The sequence below is a fragment of the Papaver somniferum genome, chromosome 5 (assembly GCF_003573695.1).
Source record: "Papaver somniferum cultivar HN1 chromosome 5, ASM357369v1, whole genome shotgun sequence".
Taxonomy (NCBI): domain Eukaryota; kingdom Viridiplantae; phylum Streptophyta; class Magnoliopsida; order Ranunculales; family Papaveraceae; genus Papaver; species Papaver somniferum.
In genome coordinates, this window is record NC_039362.1 from 94,274,481 (window position 1) to 94,293,209 (window position 18,729).

The 18,729-nt window shown below is 35.1% G+C and overlaps 3 protein-coding genes across 4 annotated transcripts; all 3 read right to left on the reverse strand.

Annotated features, from left to right (window-relative positions):
• Positions 1-2,265: 2,265 nt before the first annotated feature.
• LOC113282262 (transcription factor MYB20-like) lies at positions 2,266-4,213 on the reverse strand. Its single transcript, XM_026531249.1, has 3 exons — positions 3,789-4,213; positions 3,419-3,548; positions 2,266-3,080 (listed from the first exon to the last, which is right to left on the reverse strand). Exons 1-3 carry the CDS (start codon positions 3,919-3,921, stop codon positions 2,390-2,392), a joined length of 954 nt encoding a protein of 317 aa, XP_026387034.1. The 5' UTR covers positions 3,922-4,213; the 3' UTR covers positions 2,266-2,389.
• Positions 4,214-14,615: 10,402 nt separating this feature from the next.
• LOC113282263 lies at positions 14,616-18,341 on the reverse strand. Of its 2 annotated transcripts, none has more exons than XM_026531250.1 (5): positions 18,228-18,341; positions 17,167-17,361; positions 16,795-16,959; positions 16,620-16,661; positions 14,616-15,191 (listed from the first exon to the last, which is right to left on the reverse strand). In XM_026531250.1, exons 2-5 carry the CDS (start codon positions 17,230-17,232, stop codon positions 14,907-14,909), a joined length of 558 nt encoding a protein of 185 aa, XP_026387035.1. In that variant the 5' UTR covers positions 17,233-17,361; positions 18,228-18,341; the 3' UTR covers positions 14,616-14,906. The 2 variants fall into 2 exon arrangements, with proteins under 2 accessions (XP_026387035.1, XP_026387037.1); XM_026531252.1 differs by having other exon boundaries at positions 17,815-18,336.
• On the reverse strand, positions 17,564-18,004 carry LOC113279334 (putative FBD-associated F-box protein At1g55030). The gene has a single exon (XM_026528026.1). It carries the CDS (start codon positions 18,002-18,004, stop codon positions 17,564-17,566), a length of 441 nt encoding a protein of 146 aa, XP_026383811.1.
• Positions 18,342-18,729: the final 388 nt, after the last annotated feature.

The window sequence follows — 18,729 nt, forward strand, 5'->3', positions numbered from 1 at the left end:
CCATCAATATACTCATTGGCGGTAATGTAATATATATACGGTTGGACCCATGTCATTGTTACTACTATATTACGGTTTTGTATTTACACGACAAAGCAATCTCTACGTCAAAACAGTATCTTTGTCCCTGACATAGCCGTCGACACTCAACGGCCAATTTTACGTAATGACTACAGTCAAGTGAAAATTACCCAGTAACTTCGCCTGGTAAAATAAATAGCTTGCACTTGATCCCAACGGAAAGTGACGCTTGGTTATAACTCACGTTTGATCCTCACCAAACAGTCTACTATTTTACTTTGGGTGTATGCATGATATGTTAGATTAGAATTACCATAGGATTTAGGAAGTTACCCTAACTACTAATCTAGCTACTAGATTAGCACACCATAAGACTTAGCCTCAAACCAACACTACGTCCATATGAAAATTTGCGTTCTTCCACTATGCCATTTTTTAAACCCAATATTGTGATATGATCTTAACTTGAGAGGTTAGGTTCTTAGAATTTCCCATCCTTTAGCTGTTGGATTAATCATTGTCTTTCGTGCTCCATCAAATTTGTTCCAATAATATGTGTTCTTATATGACAACAAATTTTAGGTCAAAATTTGGTAGCAATATCATGTAAATGGTGACGGTTTTTTTCTTTTTTCCGTTGCCTTTTGCAACAAGCTAAAGGAATTTTTGACAGAAATACTAATTCAATCTTAAACTAAGAAGAGTAATTTTGTCAACCACTGTGGTCCTTAAAATCTAACCAATAACATTGTTCACATTTTAATCTTAAAAGAATCTTAGGCCGTTGAAAAATACTATTCAATCTTAAACTAAGAAGCGTGATTCATTCTTCTAACAATCGTGGTCCTTAAATGTAACCAAGTCGTACAAGGTTGTACGATACTAATCAAACTAGAAAAACTATAGAAATTCCTCATGATTGAGTAAGTTACCTGTGAAGAAACACCATTTGAGTAAAAAAAAGGATGGTTATAAGAATGTGTCATACTTCTTGATTTCAGACTGACAACGGGGATATACTACCATAAAATAAGAAAAGATCCAATGATCGATGCCCGTTAAGATTCTCGAACAGACATTCTCCGAGCTAAAGTAGAGCAGATTGAGATAATGTCTTTTCTGTTGTCACGGAAAGGACGCGACGGGGGCTGATTTCTTTTTCCAAATAAAAAACCGTTGAAAGATAGAAATTTCCGTAGGTTTTAGAAACCGGGGTTGGCTGGAGCACCCCCGCCCAACCCCTAGGCTCATCACTTGGGCTACCACAAGAGGATGGCAATGCAGAAACAGAAAGAGAACATCCCAAACAAACAGAGAACATCCCAAACAGAAAGAAACTAAGTTAAACTAAATTACTCAGTGTCGGATCACCACATTCCAGTTAAGTAAAAACGGCATACTTAGAGGAATGTTTTCAGAATAATTTGATCCAAACGAAACGACCATGATCAAGAAGGTATTTGACCTCATCAATGAGCATTCTAGAGTGCTTGTATTTACCTTGGAATGTAATGTTATGGTATTAACTTGGTCACACGTAAATGGCTTAGAATGGTCTAAAAGTTAATATTGAATCACTGGAGCATTCAATATATGACGAAGCCCCAAGCTTCAGTACATGTTTCGCACTGAAGTATGATGTGTCCGTTGATGCTTTGTTTGGATCAGAAGCAAAAGTTTATCTCAAAATTATTTTGTTGAAAACTTATTATTGAAATAAACTTTTGACTTTTCAGTAGAACGAGTTAAAATAGATAATGATGAATGAATGTGTATTTTTCAAAACGATCATTTTGGTGCTTATTGTTGTTAAATCTTGATGCAATTAAGCAGCAATGAAAAAATGATTTCAGGACACTCTCTAAATGTTTTGAGGTGGCTGGAGCCTAGAGCACAGCTCAGTTCAGTCCCTGCTGTAAGAAACGAAAAAATCAAATTTTATTTTTAAATAAAATGTAAGCAAATAATGAAAATGTCTCTCTTGAAGAAACGGGGGTAGGTAGGTTGATACAATATAATTGTCTTACCATTTCAACAATGTTTCGTTCAATCAAAATGAGGCTGACTTTATTATTATTAGAAATAAATAAATAATTCAAAGCAAACCTCAAGATTACATCACCTTTCTCACTGTTTTTTCATTTATTTTTTGATTATGAAAAGAGAAAGTAATTTTACCATGAAAATATACAGTGAAATAAAATAAATTTAAGTGTGTAATTAACAGTAAAAAGAAAAAGAGAAGGAGGGAGGAAAATCAAAGATGAGTTGTTGTTATTTTTCTTGTTTTGTTTCTCTGTAATAATAAACCTTGATCAAGTTACAAACAATGAACCCCAAAATTCCATCACAAATGTTATTAAAACCTCTACAGGAGCTCAAATTTCCAAGCTTCTTCTTCCAAAATGTTGCTTCTATGGTATTGATCGTAATGACTGAAACTAAGATCATGCTGGGTATTATTATTATTGACGGATAATTTTCTGCTTGATCCATCTAGCAATAAATCATCACAAAGATATTCCCAACAGTTAAAATCGTCCCAAATTCCACCACCACTTACCATGTTTGTATATTCAGGCCAATCCAAATTTGGAAATCCTAATTCTTCATTAATCCCAGATGATGACGAAGATGATGACGATGATGCTGATGAAGAAGTAACAGATGATGAAGAATTATTATTCTTCTGATTACAGTTCACTAATATTTCATGAGGTTGAATCAACGGAACTTCATCCGTACAAAAACCGTCGCTGTTTCCTGTCGTGTTCGTTTCTAATTCGACACCTTTGGTTTGATCATCATCAGTCATGGATGAATGCTGAGAATTTTCAGTCCCAGATTCAGTAATATCAATAACTGTAGAATATTGCTGGTTTGGCTTCTGAACGTGATGATTATCAACGTTTGTGGTGGAGGTGGCGGCAGGAACCAGTGGTTGATGAGTAAGAGGATCAATTCCCATTTTCTTTAGTTTCTTCTTGATGTGGGTGTTCCAATGGTTCTTGATTTCATTATCAGTTCGACCAGGGAGATTGGATGCAATCTTTGACCATCTGTTATTATCAATAGAAAACTGATTAATTAAAAGTTAAGAACCATATATAAAAATCAAGAAATCAATAGAAATTATACTTAATTAGTGAGGAACACATAATTGGCTTCTAAGATGTGCAATTATTTGGTAAGAACTTCATTTTCAGAGGTTGACGGGAAGAATATTAAGTATGAATACTTCCTACCAACTCTCCCCAACCGGCATTCTAGACCACCTTAATTAACTTTGCAAGTGTACGTATAATAAATTATGGCGAATAGAAACATGCCTCTTGGTAGAATACAATACAAGTATATTCGATCGGAATTTATGTGTGGAAATATGTTTGTAGCATACCTATTGCCAAGACGAGCATGGAGATCGATAACCATTTGTTCTTCAGATTCTGATAATAAACCCCTCTTCAGATCAGGCCTTAGGTAATTTGTCCACCTTAATCTGCAACTTTTGCCGCACCTTAACAGTCCTGTGGGGAAAAAAACACGTAAAATCTATCAGTCAATTGCAAAAAATAAAAAAAATAAAAAAAATAAAGGATTTTTTTTTTTATCAAAACCTTTTAAATTAATGAAAAGGTGATCTTTTTTTTTCTTTTTTCTAAATAATTTTCGAAGTCTTTTTGGCGAATATACTGGGTTATGATTCAAAACCCAGAAAGAAAGATAGAAAGCAAAAGGTTCTTGAATGTTGAGTAGAGATAATGGACCTGCAAGTTTAGGAACAGCTCTCCAACAGCATTGGCCATTAGTTAGAATGAAGTTGATAAGCTTCTTATCTTCTTCAGCTGTCCATGGCCCTTTCTTCAACCCTACTTTTTCACAACAAGGTTGCCTCCCCATATCCTTAAACTTTGCTTAATCTTCTTTCTCTATATCTCTATATATGAATGAATGATCAGGCTGGGTTAATTTATATTGGTGGTTGCCAAGAAGTATTCAAAAGGAAGAAACAAACAAATGTGTGTGGTGATGTATGTGTAGAGACCAAATGAAAGATCCAGAGAGATAGAGAGACAGAGAGCAGCTAGAGAGGAAAAAAAATGAGAGATTGAAGAATGAATAAACAACAACACCTACGCTTTTATAATAGTCTACCCAGCCTCCCTTCCCCACAAGAAAAGAAGGACTTGGTTAACTTTGGCTTAATGCTCTTCCTCCTTTCCTCAACATCTCTCTTTATTGGCATTTCGAAAATCCAAAGATGGAAACTTTACACACGTGTGAAGAGACATGAAATCTATGTGGCACGTGGGGTGTCATCTTCAGATAACGCCACCTCATCCACTTTGGTTGCCTTTGCTTCCATTTCAAGCGTATGAGAAAGATACTCTCACTCTACTCTACGTGCTTTTCAGTGGACACAAAAATAACACTTACGAGGAAACAAATAAAAAAAAAATTAAATGAAATGAAATGAAATGTATTTATTAGTGGGAAAATAGGAAAATACATAGTGATAATAATAATAACAGTATGAGCATGGGACCAAGGTGGCATCATTTTATTGGGTCCAAAAAGATTGTGGTCTGCTTTTGATGATGATTATGATTTTAATTACTTAATTATATTTGATCAGTGTATTAATTTGGAGTGTTTTAGCGAATTAATTGGGTATATATGTTCAGTGTATTAATATTAAGATAAGGTCATTAGGATTTTCCCATTAGATAGGGTCATTAGGATTTTCCGGGATCTTTATTAATTTAAGTTTTTCCTCAAAGATAGATTTTTTTTTGAGACAATGTATCTAAGATAGATGCATATGGAAAGACCACTAAATTTGATTTTACTAGATTCTTTGTCTCAATAAATTTCAATGGAATCTCTGTCATTATATAAGTAAATAGGTTTCTTTTGGTGTACCAGATGAATATTACACTTAAACTTTTTGAGTAAGAAGGTATCAGTAAATAAAGAAAATTCTAATTGAGCATTATTCTTTGAATTGAAAATTCTTTGTATTGAGGAATCTAGAGCAATAAATTACGTAGTATTTCCGATTTTCTGTGTGCCATAATTAATGGTTTAGTTTGAATCGACCTTATCAGCGAGACAAAGAGAAAATGGGGATGGAGACCCGTTAGGTTGGAGTGTTTTGCAAAATAAACGAATCCCTTTCGTATACAAATTAACGTCTGATAATTTACTTCTAAGTATAAGTGTCGTATCTACACAATTATGTCGGGAAAACGGTCGGTCTTATATGGTTAAAACTAATTATTTTCCTGACATTATAAAGGTCGTATGTATACAGTTTCTCTTTGTATTCCAAAATACTACTTAACAGTTGTTTAAGTCACCTAAAGGCGATTCAACGTGGGTATGCCCGAACTGTATGTCCCAATGAATGAACTAAGAGTCTACCTAAGATGGCTGTCCATTTTCATAACAACAATTCTGCCTTTCTGGTAGCTAGTCGTAGAATATAGTTTAGAATCTTTACATTATCCTAAAGTACATAAGTAATTTTATAATGGGTTGACACGCAGGTAACTCGCGACATGCATTTTCAGGGCTCAACTCAAGGTACCGTTTTGAAAACAGATGTTACAAGGTAGGGAGACTTTTTGCCACTTCTACAGCTAGCTTGATCATCTCGTCTCGTGGCATAGGGAGTTGATGTGTACTAGTGAGAACGAAAGGCTGATCTCTCTTCATCCACTAATTCATCGTACGTATGGTCAGAGACTCGAAGGATTGTGCAAGAATTGTTGTTTCTTATATGACTTTACTGTTCCTGACGATGAGAGTAAAAGAGCTGTAGTCGAAAACTCTACTGGTTGAAATAATGCAATGTTAAATTCTTTGGTACCATAGTCAAACTTTATAAGTTTCGTTTTTTCGAAAATGTATGTATTGACTCTAATTTTAGTCCGTTAAATAGATTCCTAAGTCGTTATCGAGCATGATTCTCATTTGGGCCATAAGAACTGGTTAATTATGCATGTAGCCGCTGTTTAAAAAGTGTCGACATACACATCATCGCGTGCCGGAACTATCATATGACGTGTTGTACGTACTATGCCAGATAACTAATTAAGCGTCCCTTCATGAATTCTTTCATCTTCCCCAGCGTCATTGGAAATGAAAGAAGTAGGCACTGCATGCTGCCATTTTCATGAGAAGAAAAGTCGAGCAGATGACATATATAGAAATGCTTATAATACATTTAGCCAACACGTTTACAGCTAGCTAGCAATGAAATTGTTTTGGTCAAAAACAAGTTGAATTACTAAGCCATTGACATTTCAAAAGGATTGAGAAGAACAAAGACGAGAATACAATATGAGATCAAACTCGACTGAAAACAAACAAATATCTCTAAGCTTCAGACAAGAATGACGACAACATTATCTTGACTGCTTCATCAATTATAGCAGATCCAAGATTAGCTTGTTATACAATCTTCATTTTAGTTGAGATTAAGGCCAAAACCACACGAGTTGCACTACATTTCCTATTTTAATTAGCAATAATACATACACTAATCTAAACAACTCAAGTTTGACTGACAGAAGTATGCTATCGGTCAAAGAGAATTTTTTAAATTAGTATATATAGGATCGTGCATGGAAATTCCCTACTAAAATTTAAACAGATAAACATCACAGTACATATGTACTTCCTTGTTGCTATCGACACCATTAGAATTAAACTAATTGTAGTAAGTCAGAACTCAACAGGAAAACAGAACTCAGTCCCATAAGTTAGCTAGGATGTTGCTTGTGTTTGCATGCATGCAAGCTGATGATCGACTTGGTAAAAGCGGAACAAAACAAAAGCATACTGATGTGGGTATTTACTAACTTCGTAGAAGCATGGATGGGTTCCTGTTATACCTATCCATTTGGTTTACTGGCTGGGTAAAGCAAAAACACACATTTGGGTTATATCTCGATCTTTCATAAACTAGCTTGCACAGAAAGGATTTGCACCATGTAAAATCTGAATTTTCTTTAAAACTCGATTTAGGCAATGGAGAATCCTTTTTTTTTCCCTGTAATGTTTAAAATCTCGGTTCGTCAATCATTTTTCTTTACAAAATGCATTTATCTGACACATATTAGTATCAATGAAAATGTGAATTCCATGTACAATGTGTGTTATTCTGAAGATATACACCATTGAAAAACATGTTCGTCATTTTGCATGCATGTACCCGATCGTATGCCAACTAGTGTAGCCTTGATCAAATTGTCGTGTCTCACTGTGAGAGGTAGCGAATAGTATATAGTCTTTGTTGGTATGCTCATCAATTGGGTCATAATTTGCAACGTCTTTTTTTCTACAATCTGTTTCTCATTTTCATCAATAAAATCAACACACATGCAAACAGTATTACTACGATAAAGCCTATATAAAAGTCCTCGTCTAAAATTGACCAGGAGCCTTAAAAGTCATATCTCATAGACTCGTTCCCTTTTTTTGGATATGTGCAGTGAATCAGAGATTCCTCTACTGTCTTGTTCTATAGATATGGTGAAAAGAGGTGCATATGGAGCCCATCTAGGTTGACCAAGCTACAATATATGCGATATCCATCTCTCTTTATGGAGCTTTCAAGTTCAACTCCTCTGTTTCTATCGGTTATAAGACACGGTTTCCGTACTAGCTCAAAATTTTCCTAGCAAAACCGGTATTCCTTTCCCATTTGATTACTTGGACCGGATAATATCCCGTCTCCCCTCACGAATTTCAGCTCACTTCTCTATGGATGATTTTCCTCCAGATAACTAGGAGATCTTTCGTACCAATTTTAACTACATGTAATCATGGATGGATTTTCCATGCTCATGGTCCGTAAACTACTCTAAGAGGGTGATGTCCTTTCAGAAGTTATTTTTTAATTTAGTCGAAATTTTAGAAGTTAATTTGAAAACAAAATATCAATATGACTTCTAAAAATAAAAAAGAAAATGGTAAGCTTTTTCTGAATTAAAGTCTGCGGGAGGCCCTTCTATATTATATTTTAAGTTTATTAAGGGGACACTAATAGTGTGGGCCTATTATCCTCAACACTCCCCCTCACGTGTAGTCTCGTTGGGTCTAACACGTGGACCTACGTTTTGCGGTGACCGTTGGGCCTACTCACACGGGCCTATCTTTGATACCAAATTAAAGTCTGCGGGCATCCAACTCAAAACCAATTGACAATGAATGGAGAGGCCCTTCTATATAGGGGTGTAAATTCATGCAGGCCGGGCCGCCCGACCCAAAAACTAAGACAGGCTGACATGCCAGGCTTAATATTTGTGAGCCCGTAAACAAATTCAGGTCGGACATGCCAGGGAAAAGTAGATAATTTGCTGCCCAAAGCCCGCTTTTTATACGGGCAGGCCAGATCGGGCCGGACAAGCCACTATTTTGAATATTTATTTATTTTAGTTTAAATTTTCAAATGAACGATATTAAATTTATTTATTTTTAATACAATATCCTTTCCTTTCTAACATTGCATACCGTAAGTGATAGTATTATTTTATATTTAAATTACAATGACAATTTTAACTTTAGCCTATAATAAATAATTAATTAGAGTACAATAAACTTTCTAATAAGAAAATATATTACCATTAATGTTTTGAAAAGGTTAATTATAAGTAAAAACAACTATATACTTTATTTTTCTTGACACAAAATTGACAATTATAAAATTGTAACTTTTAAGTCTTTTTAAGAGGATATTAAATGATTAATGTCACACACAGTAAAACTTTTTTAAAATAATACTCGATAATATAATAGTCTCGCTAAAATAAAAAAAAATTCTAATCCTGACTCGGGCACTTAGTGCTAAAATAATAATTCGATAAAATTATAATATAATATATTTCAAAAGTTCCCCTTAAACATTAATAGGTCCCAAATATTATATAAAATAATAATTCCATTAGAAAAAATAAATTCATACACATTAAATTTTCTCAAAATATGATTTAAAAATTTTCTCAAGACATCCTAGTGAATTAGAAGCTTGTATTGTGTGACTAAATTGAATTGTAAACTGTATGTTAAATACGAAAAATTTCCGTATAAAAATCTTTTTTCATGGAAATTAATAAGATTTATTACTTTAAAAACAAATGATGTCGTTCTGAAAATATTTTCGTTAATGTTTTATTATCTTTTTTTATATATTCCACTTTTAAAAATATTTCGGTATTTATCCTATGATAATTTATTTTTATTTTTTAAATATGAAAATTCTCGTTTTTTCAAAGTAAATGTTTTAAATTAAGAATTATTTTATTATTTTATAGATGTTTTACTGTAGAAGGCTTTCAGGCCGGGTATCAGGTCGGGCATCATAATTAATTGCAAAGCCCAGGACCGCCCAATAAATTAATCCAGGCCAGGCCGGGTGGCCCATGACGGGCCATAACAGGCTTTGGGCTATTTCGGGTACAGGCGGGCTCGGACGGGTACAGGCAGGCTGAGTATTTTCGGATATTGTTTACACCCCTACTTCTATATTATATTTTAAATTTATTAAGGGGACATTAACAGTGTGGGACTATTATCCTCAACATTGTGAAACAAATTGTTTTTGCTTCTAATTTCTGAGATTGATTCATGCTAAAAGGCTATCGCGAGCAAGGACAGGCCCATGAAGGAGCTAAATAAGGTTTTACTTAGTCCAACGACAACAATTTTTTGAACCTTCCGTTTGCACAAGTATTACACTTCAGTGTGTATCGCGTGAATGGCCCATAAAAATGCCACTCATGTTTCATCACCGGCAACAATTTCAGCAAGTAAGGATGTACGGCAAGTTCAAATCCTAATCTAACTTCCTCATTTGCAAATGATAAAATACTAGATTTGTACCCGTGCTATGTACCGGACATTTTCTTTTAATTTAAATTTGGTGTGTGCGGGGCGGTATAACGGATTTTATTTAAATTAATTTTTATTTAAATTAATTTCCACTATAATAAAATATTTGCAGATTTTATTTATATTTCCCATTAATTTTTATAGAAAATATCAATTTTAAATTTTAGTATCGATTATTCATCGGAAAAACAAAGAAAAAAAATAATTAAGCACACAAATTAATATTACTGTCAAAAGGAAACAAATAATGATTAAGCAACTAATTAACATTTGAACTAATCTGATTAGAAACTCACACATTCGAATCACGTATTCTTAATTTTGACGGTACCCAGTCTACCACCCGCACGACATGGACGCCATAAAGCCCAGAGAAATACTATTAACTACATCAGTTATAGAAAATTTACAACTTCTTCCTTATTATTCTGCAATTGAAAATGTTATGCGCATAACGGAATTAAGGAAGAAGATCTAACTACGGTTCGAAACTGTTACTGAGCATGGACGCGCTTACATATGCATGGGCTTCAAATTGTGTGACGGCATGCCGGAAATAGCTTCTGAGGACGCTAGCTTCACTCTAGTATTTGGAAACAAATTTCAGTTATCTTTTCTTGCAGCAATTCAGAACAGGCCTTACAAATAGTTCATTTGCTGTTGTCATTCACAGTTGGCCTCTTTTTTCCCATCTCATTCATATTGCTTTACTCAATCTCAACCTTTTTTTAAAGCACTGTTGCAATTGGTTTCTTCCTTGGGATGGCCTGCACGAAAAGAATCAACCGAGTACTCCTAATTAACCGTCTCCGGAACGAAGACCAAAATAGAGATGGAAATAAGATCAAATCAATAAGAGTGTACCAATTAACAAAAGACCTTAAACATGTAAAGACAAACATCAAAATTAAGCAGACATACAAACATGAATGCTTTTTTACTGAATTTTAATCCATTCTTACATCTTCAAGTCCATTCCACTTGCAACTGCACAAAGAAGATCAAATCAATAGTCACCGGAAAGGAAAGAACAACAACAAAACATAAATCATACAGAGATTACACTTTAACTTGAAAAACGAAATCAGTTCAGGCTTAGTTTCTTGCCAAGGCATATGTCAACAGAGTAATTGTGGTAAACCTTTTTAGTTAAGACCACCAACTTGAGATATAGATAATTGGAGGAGAATATGATGGTAAGTTAAGAGTCCATTGCTACATAGAAAAGTCGAAATATATTTAAACTTGCTAGATGAAATAGTGCGGATACAATATTTATGACCGGAAAAAACTCAAACAGAGTCTGATATTCATAAATTTAAGGATCTAGCTTCTGCAATTTCCGCAGGCTTCAATACAATGCTTCCGATAAATGGCGATGGATAAAAGTCTCAGTACGGAATTTTAATGCCACTCTCAATCACTTTCATTCACCAGTTGTTCGTTGAATCTCCCCTAAGCATCAACAACAAAAACAACCAATGAAGGCATGAGAAAATGAACATGACTTATATTCTGGGATTGGTAAGCAACAGTAAAAACCCATTCCCGGAAAACAAAGATTCAAAGTATAAGAAAGTGTGATGGATAGACCTCACTGGATCCAAGTTAGTCGCACCTGCCTATCAGATATTGCAAAATTCACATGCAAGATTCATCAAATACATACCCACAGGATTAACAGGATTATTGATACAAAAAAATAAATCAAATTCACACCCACAGGATTAACATGATTATTGATACAAAAAATAAATCAAATTCACACCCACGGGCAACAAACAAACCCAGAATTTCAAAACCCTGGAATTACAAACCCAAATAGTAAATTTTGGTAAATTCAAAATTTAGGTTTTAATCTTATAGGGGAAATTACGAAAAATCTGTAATTGCATGGTTATAAGTTACGAACAGGAATCCTTTTCGGTGAATCACTGGCTTCCTTTTTTAATCCTTTTCTAAACCTTTTTTAACACGAACTCCTAATTTAACTGATTTCCTTTTTTCGGCTTTTTAACAGAAATTCCTTTACTACGTGTGAAACTCTTTTTCTTTTTTTTTATTGATTTAACGATTTGGACGGAAGTTTTGTCCACCCTTATTAAAGTCTAGTTAAGTATTGGTGTAAACGCGGTGTAACTAAATAACTCAAATTTAAATTCTAACATAAGTATTATTTACCTACTTTTTTGTCAACACCGTTACTAACGAACAGTTAAGTAGCTTATGTAAACAAAGTGTAACAAAGTTTTAATTATTAAAACCAATAAAGTTATGTCAAGTGTCATCACCATAGCTTCTACATTAGAAAAGGCCTAGAAGGGTTTCATCACCGTTTAATATGAGAGCTTTATTTATCAAGACCTTTAAGGGGGAAGATAACAGTATTACCAATTTGTTCATTTGATTAATCATTTTCATAATAGAACTCGACTTAAAGAACTCCGTTCTTATTTAAAGATCAATGAAACAAATTTTGACGGACTATCAGAAACTGAAAAGAATGTTTAGCTCTGAAAAAATTAGAGGTGTCTCCAAATAGATACTGATGCAAAAAAAAGTATAGAACATAGAGAAGTCACTATTACTAGGGCTGCACAAGAACCGGTCTAAACGACCTGGACCGGAGTAGAACCGGTGATACCGGACCTGTACCGAACCGGAACCGGCTTGACCGGGACAGATACCGGTTCTGAAATTTGAGAACCGGACTATACCGGTACAGACACCGGTTCTTGGGGAGAACCGGACTTGAACCGGACCATCTGTACCGGTTATTATTAGCTGTCAAGATCTGTATAGGGTTTTAATCCTAGCCGTCCAAGACATAGGATGTCGAGAAAAAGAAAACAGAAGAAGCATTCTTCATTTCTTCTTCTTCGTTTCTTCTTCTCAGCGAAGGCGGCAGGCTGCAGGCTCGATTTTTCTGATCTTCTCTTAGGGTTTGAATCATTTAGATTGAAAATCACTATCAGTGTATCACCATCTCTATCAGGTCAGTATTCTTCTCCTTAGGGTTCGAATTGTTTGATTGTATATTGATTTAGGGTTTGATTTTAGATTGATTTAGGGTTTTTACTTGTTTACAGAATTGTGATTTGATCTATATGTTCAGTGGCGTGAAGAAGTGAAGGTTAATCGTTCTTTCTATTCTTCCTCCGTGATTTGATCTTATTTCAATCAAAGATAAATGTTCAGTGCCATAAATTGACACTGCTGTGTTGGGTTAGAATTACATGGAAGATAAATATTGCTCTTTTATGCCTATAAATACAGTGAGTTGCAATTGTAGTTGTTATTTGATGAAAATTGCTCTTTTATGCTTGAATTCTTATGGGATGTCATTTATTTGATAAAAATTGCTCAATTGTGTTACGTTAATGCTTGTATTCTGGGTTTATAGAATTTGAAATATCAAGAAAATTTTATAAAAGGGTAAAGAATCTTGGGTGGATTTGAGAGTGGTGTGTTAAGAGTTTGACATTGGAGAATGAAGGAAACAAGTGATTAACTGATTATGTTAAGAACTAGATTAGTACACTGATGCTGAGAAGGAGCGTATAGTGTAATTTCTGAAGTTTTAGAAATTGTGTTAGATTTTACACAGGGATAGTTCTATTATAAGAATGTTAATGTTAGTTGGTACTTGGTAACTAGTCGTACACTCTTACTGTGTTATGTATTGGTAGTGATATGAACCATGCTACTTGTAAATTTTCTAACTTGCTTCTCATTTTTCTCATTTTTCAACACGGGTCTCTGGTCTCCCTTTATGTCTCAGCAAAGCATCATTGACTTTAGTTTCTCTATGTTATTAACTATTTTCATATTTGTGGCAATTAAAATATCAGATCCTTAGGTACTTGACAGATGTGATGATGGATGGAAAAATGCGTGAAGTAGATCAAGATGATGACTTTGACATATTGGCTTGGTGGCAGGCTAATGCAAACAGGTATAAGGTACTGTCCTACATTGCAAGAGATATATTAGCCTTGCATGTGTCTTCAGTATCCTCTGAATCAGCTTGTAGCACCGGGAAGCGCGTGCTTACTCCATGGAGAGCTTTTATGTCTACAAAGACAGTTGAGGCATTGCTCTGTACACAAAGCTATTTACAAAATCCCATTGCTCTTGATCTTCTATGTGATTATGTACCTGATGATGATGGTGAAGATGCGGCAGGTACTTATTTAGGTTTTTCTTCTTTTTTGTTTTCTTTAATAGTAATTACTTTTATTGTATTGACTGAAGTTTAATTATTTCTTCTTGTTTATTTTTTTTTTTTTGCCTGTTGCAGTCATAATTGAGAATTTCCTAAAAGCTTGAAGTTTATTTCTTGGCTCCTTGCTAAGAAATGGAAGGTTGGTAACTTTCTTTATCTTTCTTGCTGTCCTTGTTGAAACATAATTTGGATTCATTTCTATATCAAATTCTCATTACTACTATGTAATTTATGGAAATGAATGCAGGCTAGGATTGCAAATTGCAAGTGCAGGCTTTGCAACCATCCATTTTTCGTTTGCAATGATCACATTTCATTTCTTGTCGACTTGCCGTAGACAGACTTATGGTTGTGGAAATGTTGTTTTTTACTTTTTAGCAAACTGAACTTATTTTGGATTGTTGTTTTGAAGTTATGGAAATGTTGAACTTAAGTATGTATGCGACCTGAACTTATTTTGGATGCATTGATCATATGGAAATGTTGTATAACTTAGTATTAATTTGTAACGTTTTCCGAGTAAAAAAACCGGTACCGCTCTTGTACCGGACCGGTACCGGCGTTACAGGTACAACACTAGGTACAAGTACAGGTACCGGTACTCAAAAAGAGGTACCGGTCAACACCAAGTACAGACACCGATTCCATAAGAGAACCGGTCCGTACCGGAGTATGTGCAGCCCTAACTATTACTATGTCAAGATAACACAAAATCCAAACCCTAAAATAGAAAATGACATCATGGTGTACCACCAAGAACATTTTAGTAGAAGAAAGTCGAAACCCTGGAAGAGGCTCTTGGAAATGAACGTAGCTTCTCTTCAAATTTCATAATTCTTTCCATAAGATTGGCTGACCCATCCCTATTCCAATAAAGAACCACTTTCTCCAATTTGACAGCATATTTTAAGAAAATTTCAATAAACCGAAGTTCATTAACGGATCCATAAACATCTACCAGCTCAACAACTTTGAGGTGCGATGGCTCACACGGTGATGTCAACCCTGGCTTCCAATAATCTTCAATATTTTCTGGAGGAAAGTTTATCTAGACAATAACCAGAAAATGATGAGTAAAACAAATCAATACCAAGATAACAACATTATGAACCGAAGTTAAAAAAACGTAATATGGATGCAAAACTTGCTCCAGGGAAGCGCAAGTTTCTGTCCGAGGCTAGTCGGGTAACACTAATAAGAAGCTCCCTAGCATGTTTACCAGTTCTTGACATGTCATTAATCCCTACTCCTGTTGTTATAGACAAGAAATAAGAAAATTATGTAAACAGAAAAATCAATCTGCAATCTGCAGATTGATTAGGAGCACAACACTAGAATGTGAATGTGCAGGGTGTGGCTACAATCTGCAGGCTAAAATCAATCGGTAAATTGGGGATTAGGGACTCGAAACTAACACACAAGGCTCCACTCTCAAAAAGTTGATTTAGAGGTTAGTTAAAGAGAAAACTGTACATGGGAGAAAAATGGAAAATTAACACAAGAGAGCCTAACATCTTCCCAGCGGACACAAACTAATTCATGGAAGGGGTTCAGGGAAAGGCATCCTCAGTTCAAAGTTCAGTACTAACAGTCCATAGCAGCAAAGAAATTCCACCGTGACTGACTCATGGAGTGCTATAGGCAATTTAAAGGGACAATTCAAGGTCTTTTCAAGATAGCAGTAATACATATGGTACTAGCAGATATGGTGGCCTCAACTTCGAACTGGCAGCTAACATGGAGAAGATCTCTCACTAAAGATGAAGAATAACAAGTTCAAGACATGCTTCCTTAGAATGATCCTCCACCAAACCTAACAATAAAAGAGGATGAGCTTAAATCGGTCAAACTCCTCATTTGATACACCAGTGTGCGAAAGCCCTCATGCTGTAACTTATGGGTCAAGTTCCTACAGAGAAAACAAGTGCCACCAAAGGTGAACTTCATGTATTGGGCAGCGTTTATGAACTCCATTTCACCTCTAGAAATGCTCCGGATAGAGGGGTGGACATAGTGGATCCATTATGACTATTTTGTAGGGAGGTTAAAAACTACCCATCACTTGGTGTTTCACTGCCACTATAACATAATATGGCAGCATTTCACAGGTCTTTCAAGATTAGGTGAGCAGCAGAAAGAATAACATTTGGGTGCCACTCCCTCATGACATTCATGGCAGATCTGGAAAGAAAGAAATCATAGAGTATCTGGTGGAAGAGGGAAGTCTGAAAGAGAGAGATCAAAAAACTTTTATTCCTTTGAGGCACCACAGAATAGTTTTTAGATTGAATACCTCAAAATCAGATTTTATAAAGACGGGACAGTAGAGGACCTCTAATATTCATTCATTTTTGTACAGCATGAAGTTTTGATGCATAATCAAATCATGCAATCTTATTTTCTTTTACGTATTCTAAGCTTTTTACTCGAGAAAAAAAAAAGAAAAAAAAAGTAATATGGAACATGTGATATTTACCTCGTCCCAATAAAGGTCTGCTGATTGCTCGGCAAAGCAATCCTGGATAACAAACATAATTTATCTTAAAAGCAGAAATATGCAACTCAAAAGTTCCAAGTAAAAATAAATTCGATAACGAGATTATGATTATAAAATAGAACTAATAACAAAAGGTTTAATCCCGAATGATTACCTTAGCTATATGTACAGATAAAGATTCTATTTTAGGAGAAATCCTCAGCGAATAAAATATTGATTGAGCACAGCCCTTCGAAAGAAAAGTATGCAGCCACATACATCGTAGATTAGCCAGTTGAGGGGGCTGGGTCTTTGATAAGTTAAGTGATCTTGAGATAATCTTGGCACATGCATAAACAAAAGTAAATAATAACGAAAATGTACATGGTGGAAGTCATGCATCATCATGTATAATAATTTGCATACACTGACTTGATAGGATTGTTCGATCCACATAACGAAAAAGTTATTTTACTAAGATAAACGTTAACAATGATACTATTTATGTTACATAGCAGGAAAAAAAGAAAGAAAAAAAAAGATGTACCTGTATAAAACGAGAAGATAATGTTAGATCTTTCACGTTATGAAATTTTTCTAGCATTAGCATCATAGCCTTAGCATACACATCCTTCGATTCGCTAGGAAGCTCTGAATATGTGTATGGATTATTCCTTTTTTCTTGTACAATAATCTTAACGCCAGCTTTAACCAGAGATTTGGAGCGAATAACACGACAGAACTGCAATGGGTGACATATGATATCAAAGACTTCGAGATTTGGAGCAAATAACAAGACCGAGCTGGCAACGTCGCTAACAATTCCATTGAAAGATGAGTATGCTAGCGTAAAGTACTTAAGTGTATGAGAAATAATTTACAAGTCACCCATAATACAATCTTTTATGGTTACCGACTCAAGAGCAGGACAGCTTGTGAAGAACTCATTCAACTTCATTCAAATGAAGAGCTTCAAACTTCACGGATTTCAGATTAGGTAAATGTATCGACTCAGGCAGGCGAAGTGTAGAATGATACATACTACCCAAGTATAAATGCAAATCCGTCAACCACTCACAGTTATAGACACACTCAGGAAACTCAAACGACTGAGGTTTATCAACTATAACAGAAAACACCAACTCTTTAACTTTCCGTTTAACAGCATAAAGTACCCATGTATTAAGAACATCACCTATATCAATGTCGGTATTAAGGGGATCAATCCATAGAAAAGATAGAGTACGTATATCAGTATGGTCGTGAAGCATGAGTGCTGCAGTAACAAAATGCCTAAATCCATTAATTTCAATCAGATTGTTCTTGAAACTAAGAACTGGTAGAGATTTCCAAATATGTCTCCATCTATTTGACAAGATACTCATTTGTACTGTGATTCTCATGTCATCAACAAATGATAAGATATGATGAATTAATGCATTAGGTAACAAGCTAAATCTGTCTTCTTATGATTTTGGTGATGATGATTCTGGTGGATCTATTGTTTCTTCTTCCATTTTTGTGAATCAAAACTAAAATTTGGGGATTTTCTTTGTAAAACCTAATAAAATGTTCAGTAAAAAATTTAAAAGAGAATGATAGAGGAACCTGATATTTGCAACTCCGGCATCTTTTGTAATGGCTTTTAGCAGATTTGAGTGTTTATGCTGCGGGGAAAAATTTACGACCAAAGGAGGAAGGAGGTCATTTTTAGGGCTTCGAATTGAAACTCTGAAAACCCCGGGATTTTTGCATCTCATTTATCTTTACACCACACGGACGTGCCGCCACGGCTACGATGTGGTCGGGCCACATACATTTTGTATGCGACCCTTCTTTATTTGCCTATTTTACACGTAGTAATGCCGAACCTGATATGAGCCTGTCCGCGGTGCAGCTACGATGTGGTCGGGTCATCATTTAAAAAGGGAGTATGTGGCTCGACCACATCGTAGCTGCACCGCGGACGGGCTCATATCAGGTTCGGCATTATTACGTGTAAAATAGACACCCGACTAATGTCCATAACGGTCTTCTACACATCAAGGCTAACGTTAACGGTTCTCCAACTTTTGACATTTGAGTTGCAAAACTAGACCCACAAGAGCAG

Coding starts and splice junctions, on each gene's coding strand:
- LOC113282262 (XM_026531249.1), bottom strand. CDS start 3,921: ATGGGGAGGCAACCTTGTTGTGAAAAAGTAGGGTTGAAGAAAGGGCCA. Junction 3,549..3,788: donor AGCTGTTCCTAAACTTGCAG/GTCCATTATCTC, acceptor TTTTCCCCACAG/GACTGTTAAGGTGCGGCAAA. Junction 3,081..3,418: donor CATGCTCGTCTTGGCAATAG/GTATGCTACAAA, acceptor TGATAATAACAG/ATGGTCAAAGATTGCATCCA.
- LOC113282263 (XM_026531250.1), bottom strand. CDS start 17,232: ATGATGCTAATGCTAGAAAAATTTCATAACGTGAAAGATCTAACATTA. Junction 16,960..17,166: donor TATCTTCTCGTTTTATACAG/GTACATCTTTTT, acceptor GCATGTGCCAAG/ATTATCTCAAGATCACTTAA. Junction 16,662..16,794: donor TATCTGTACATATAGCTAAG/GTAATCATTCGG, acceptor TTTGTTATCCAG/GATTGCTTTGCCGAGCAATC.
- LOC113279334 (XM_026528026.1), bottom strand. CDS start 18,004: ATGAGTATCTTGTCAAATAGATGGAGACATATTTGGAAATCTCTACCA.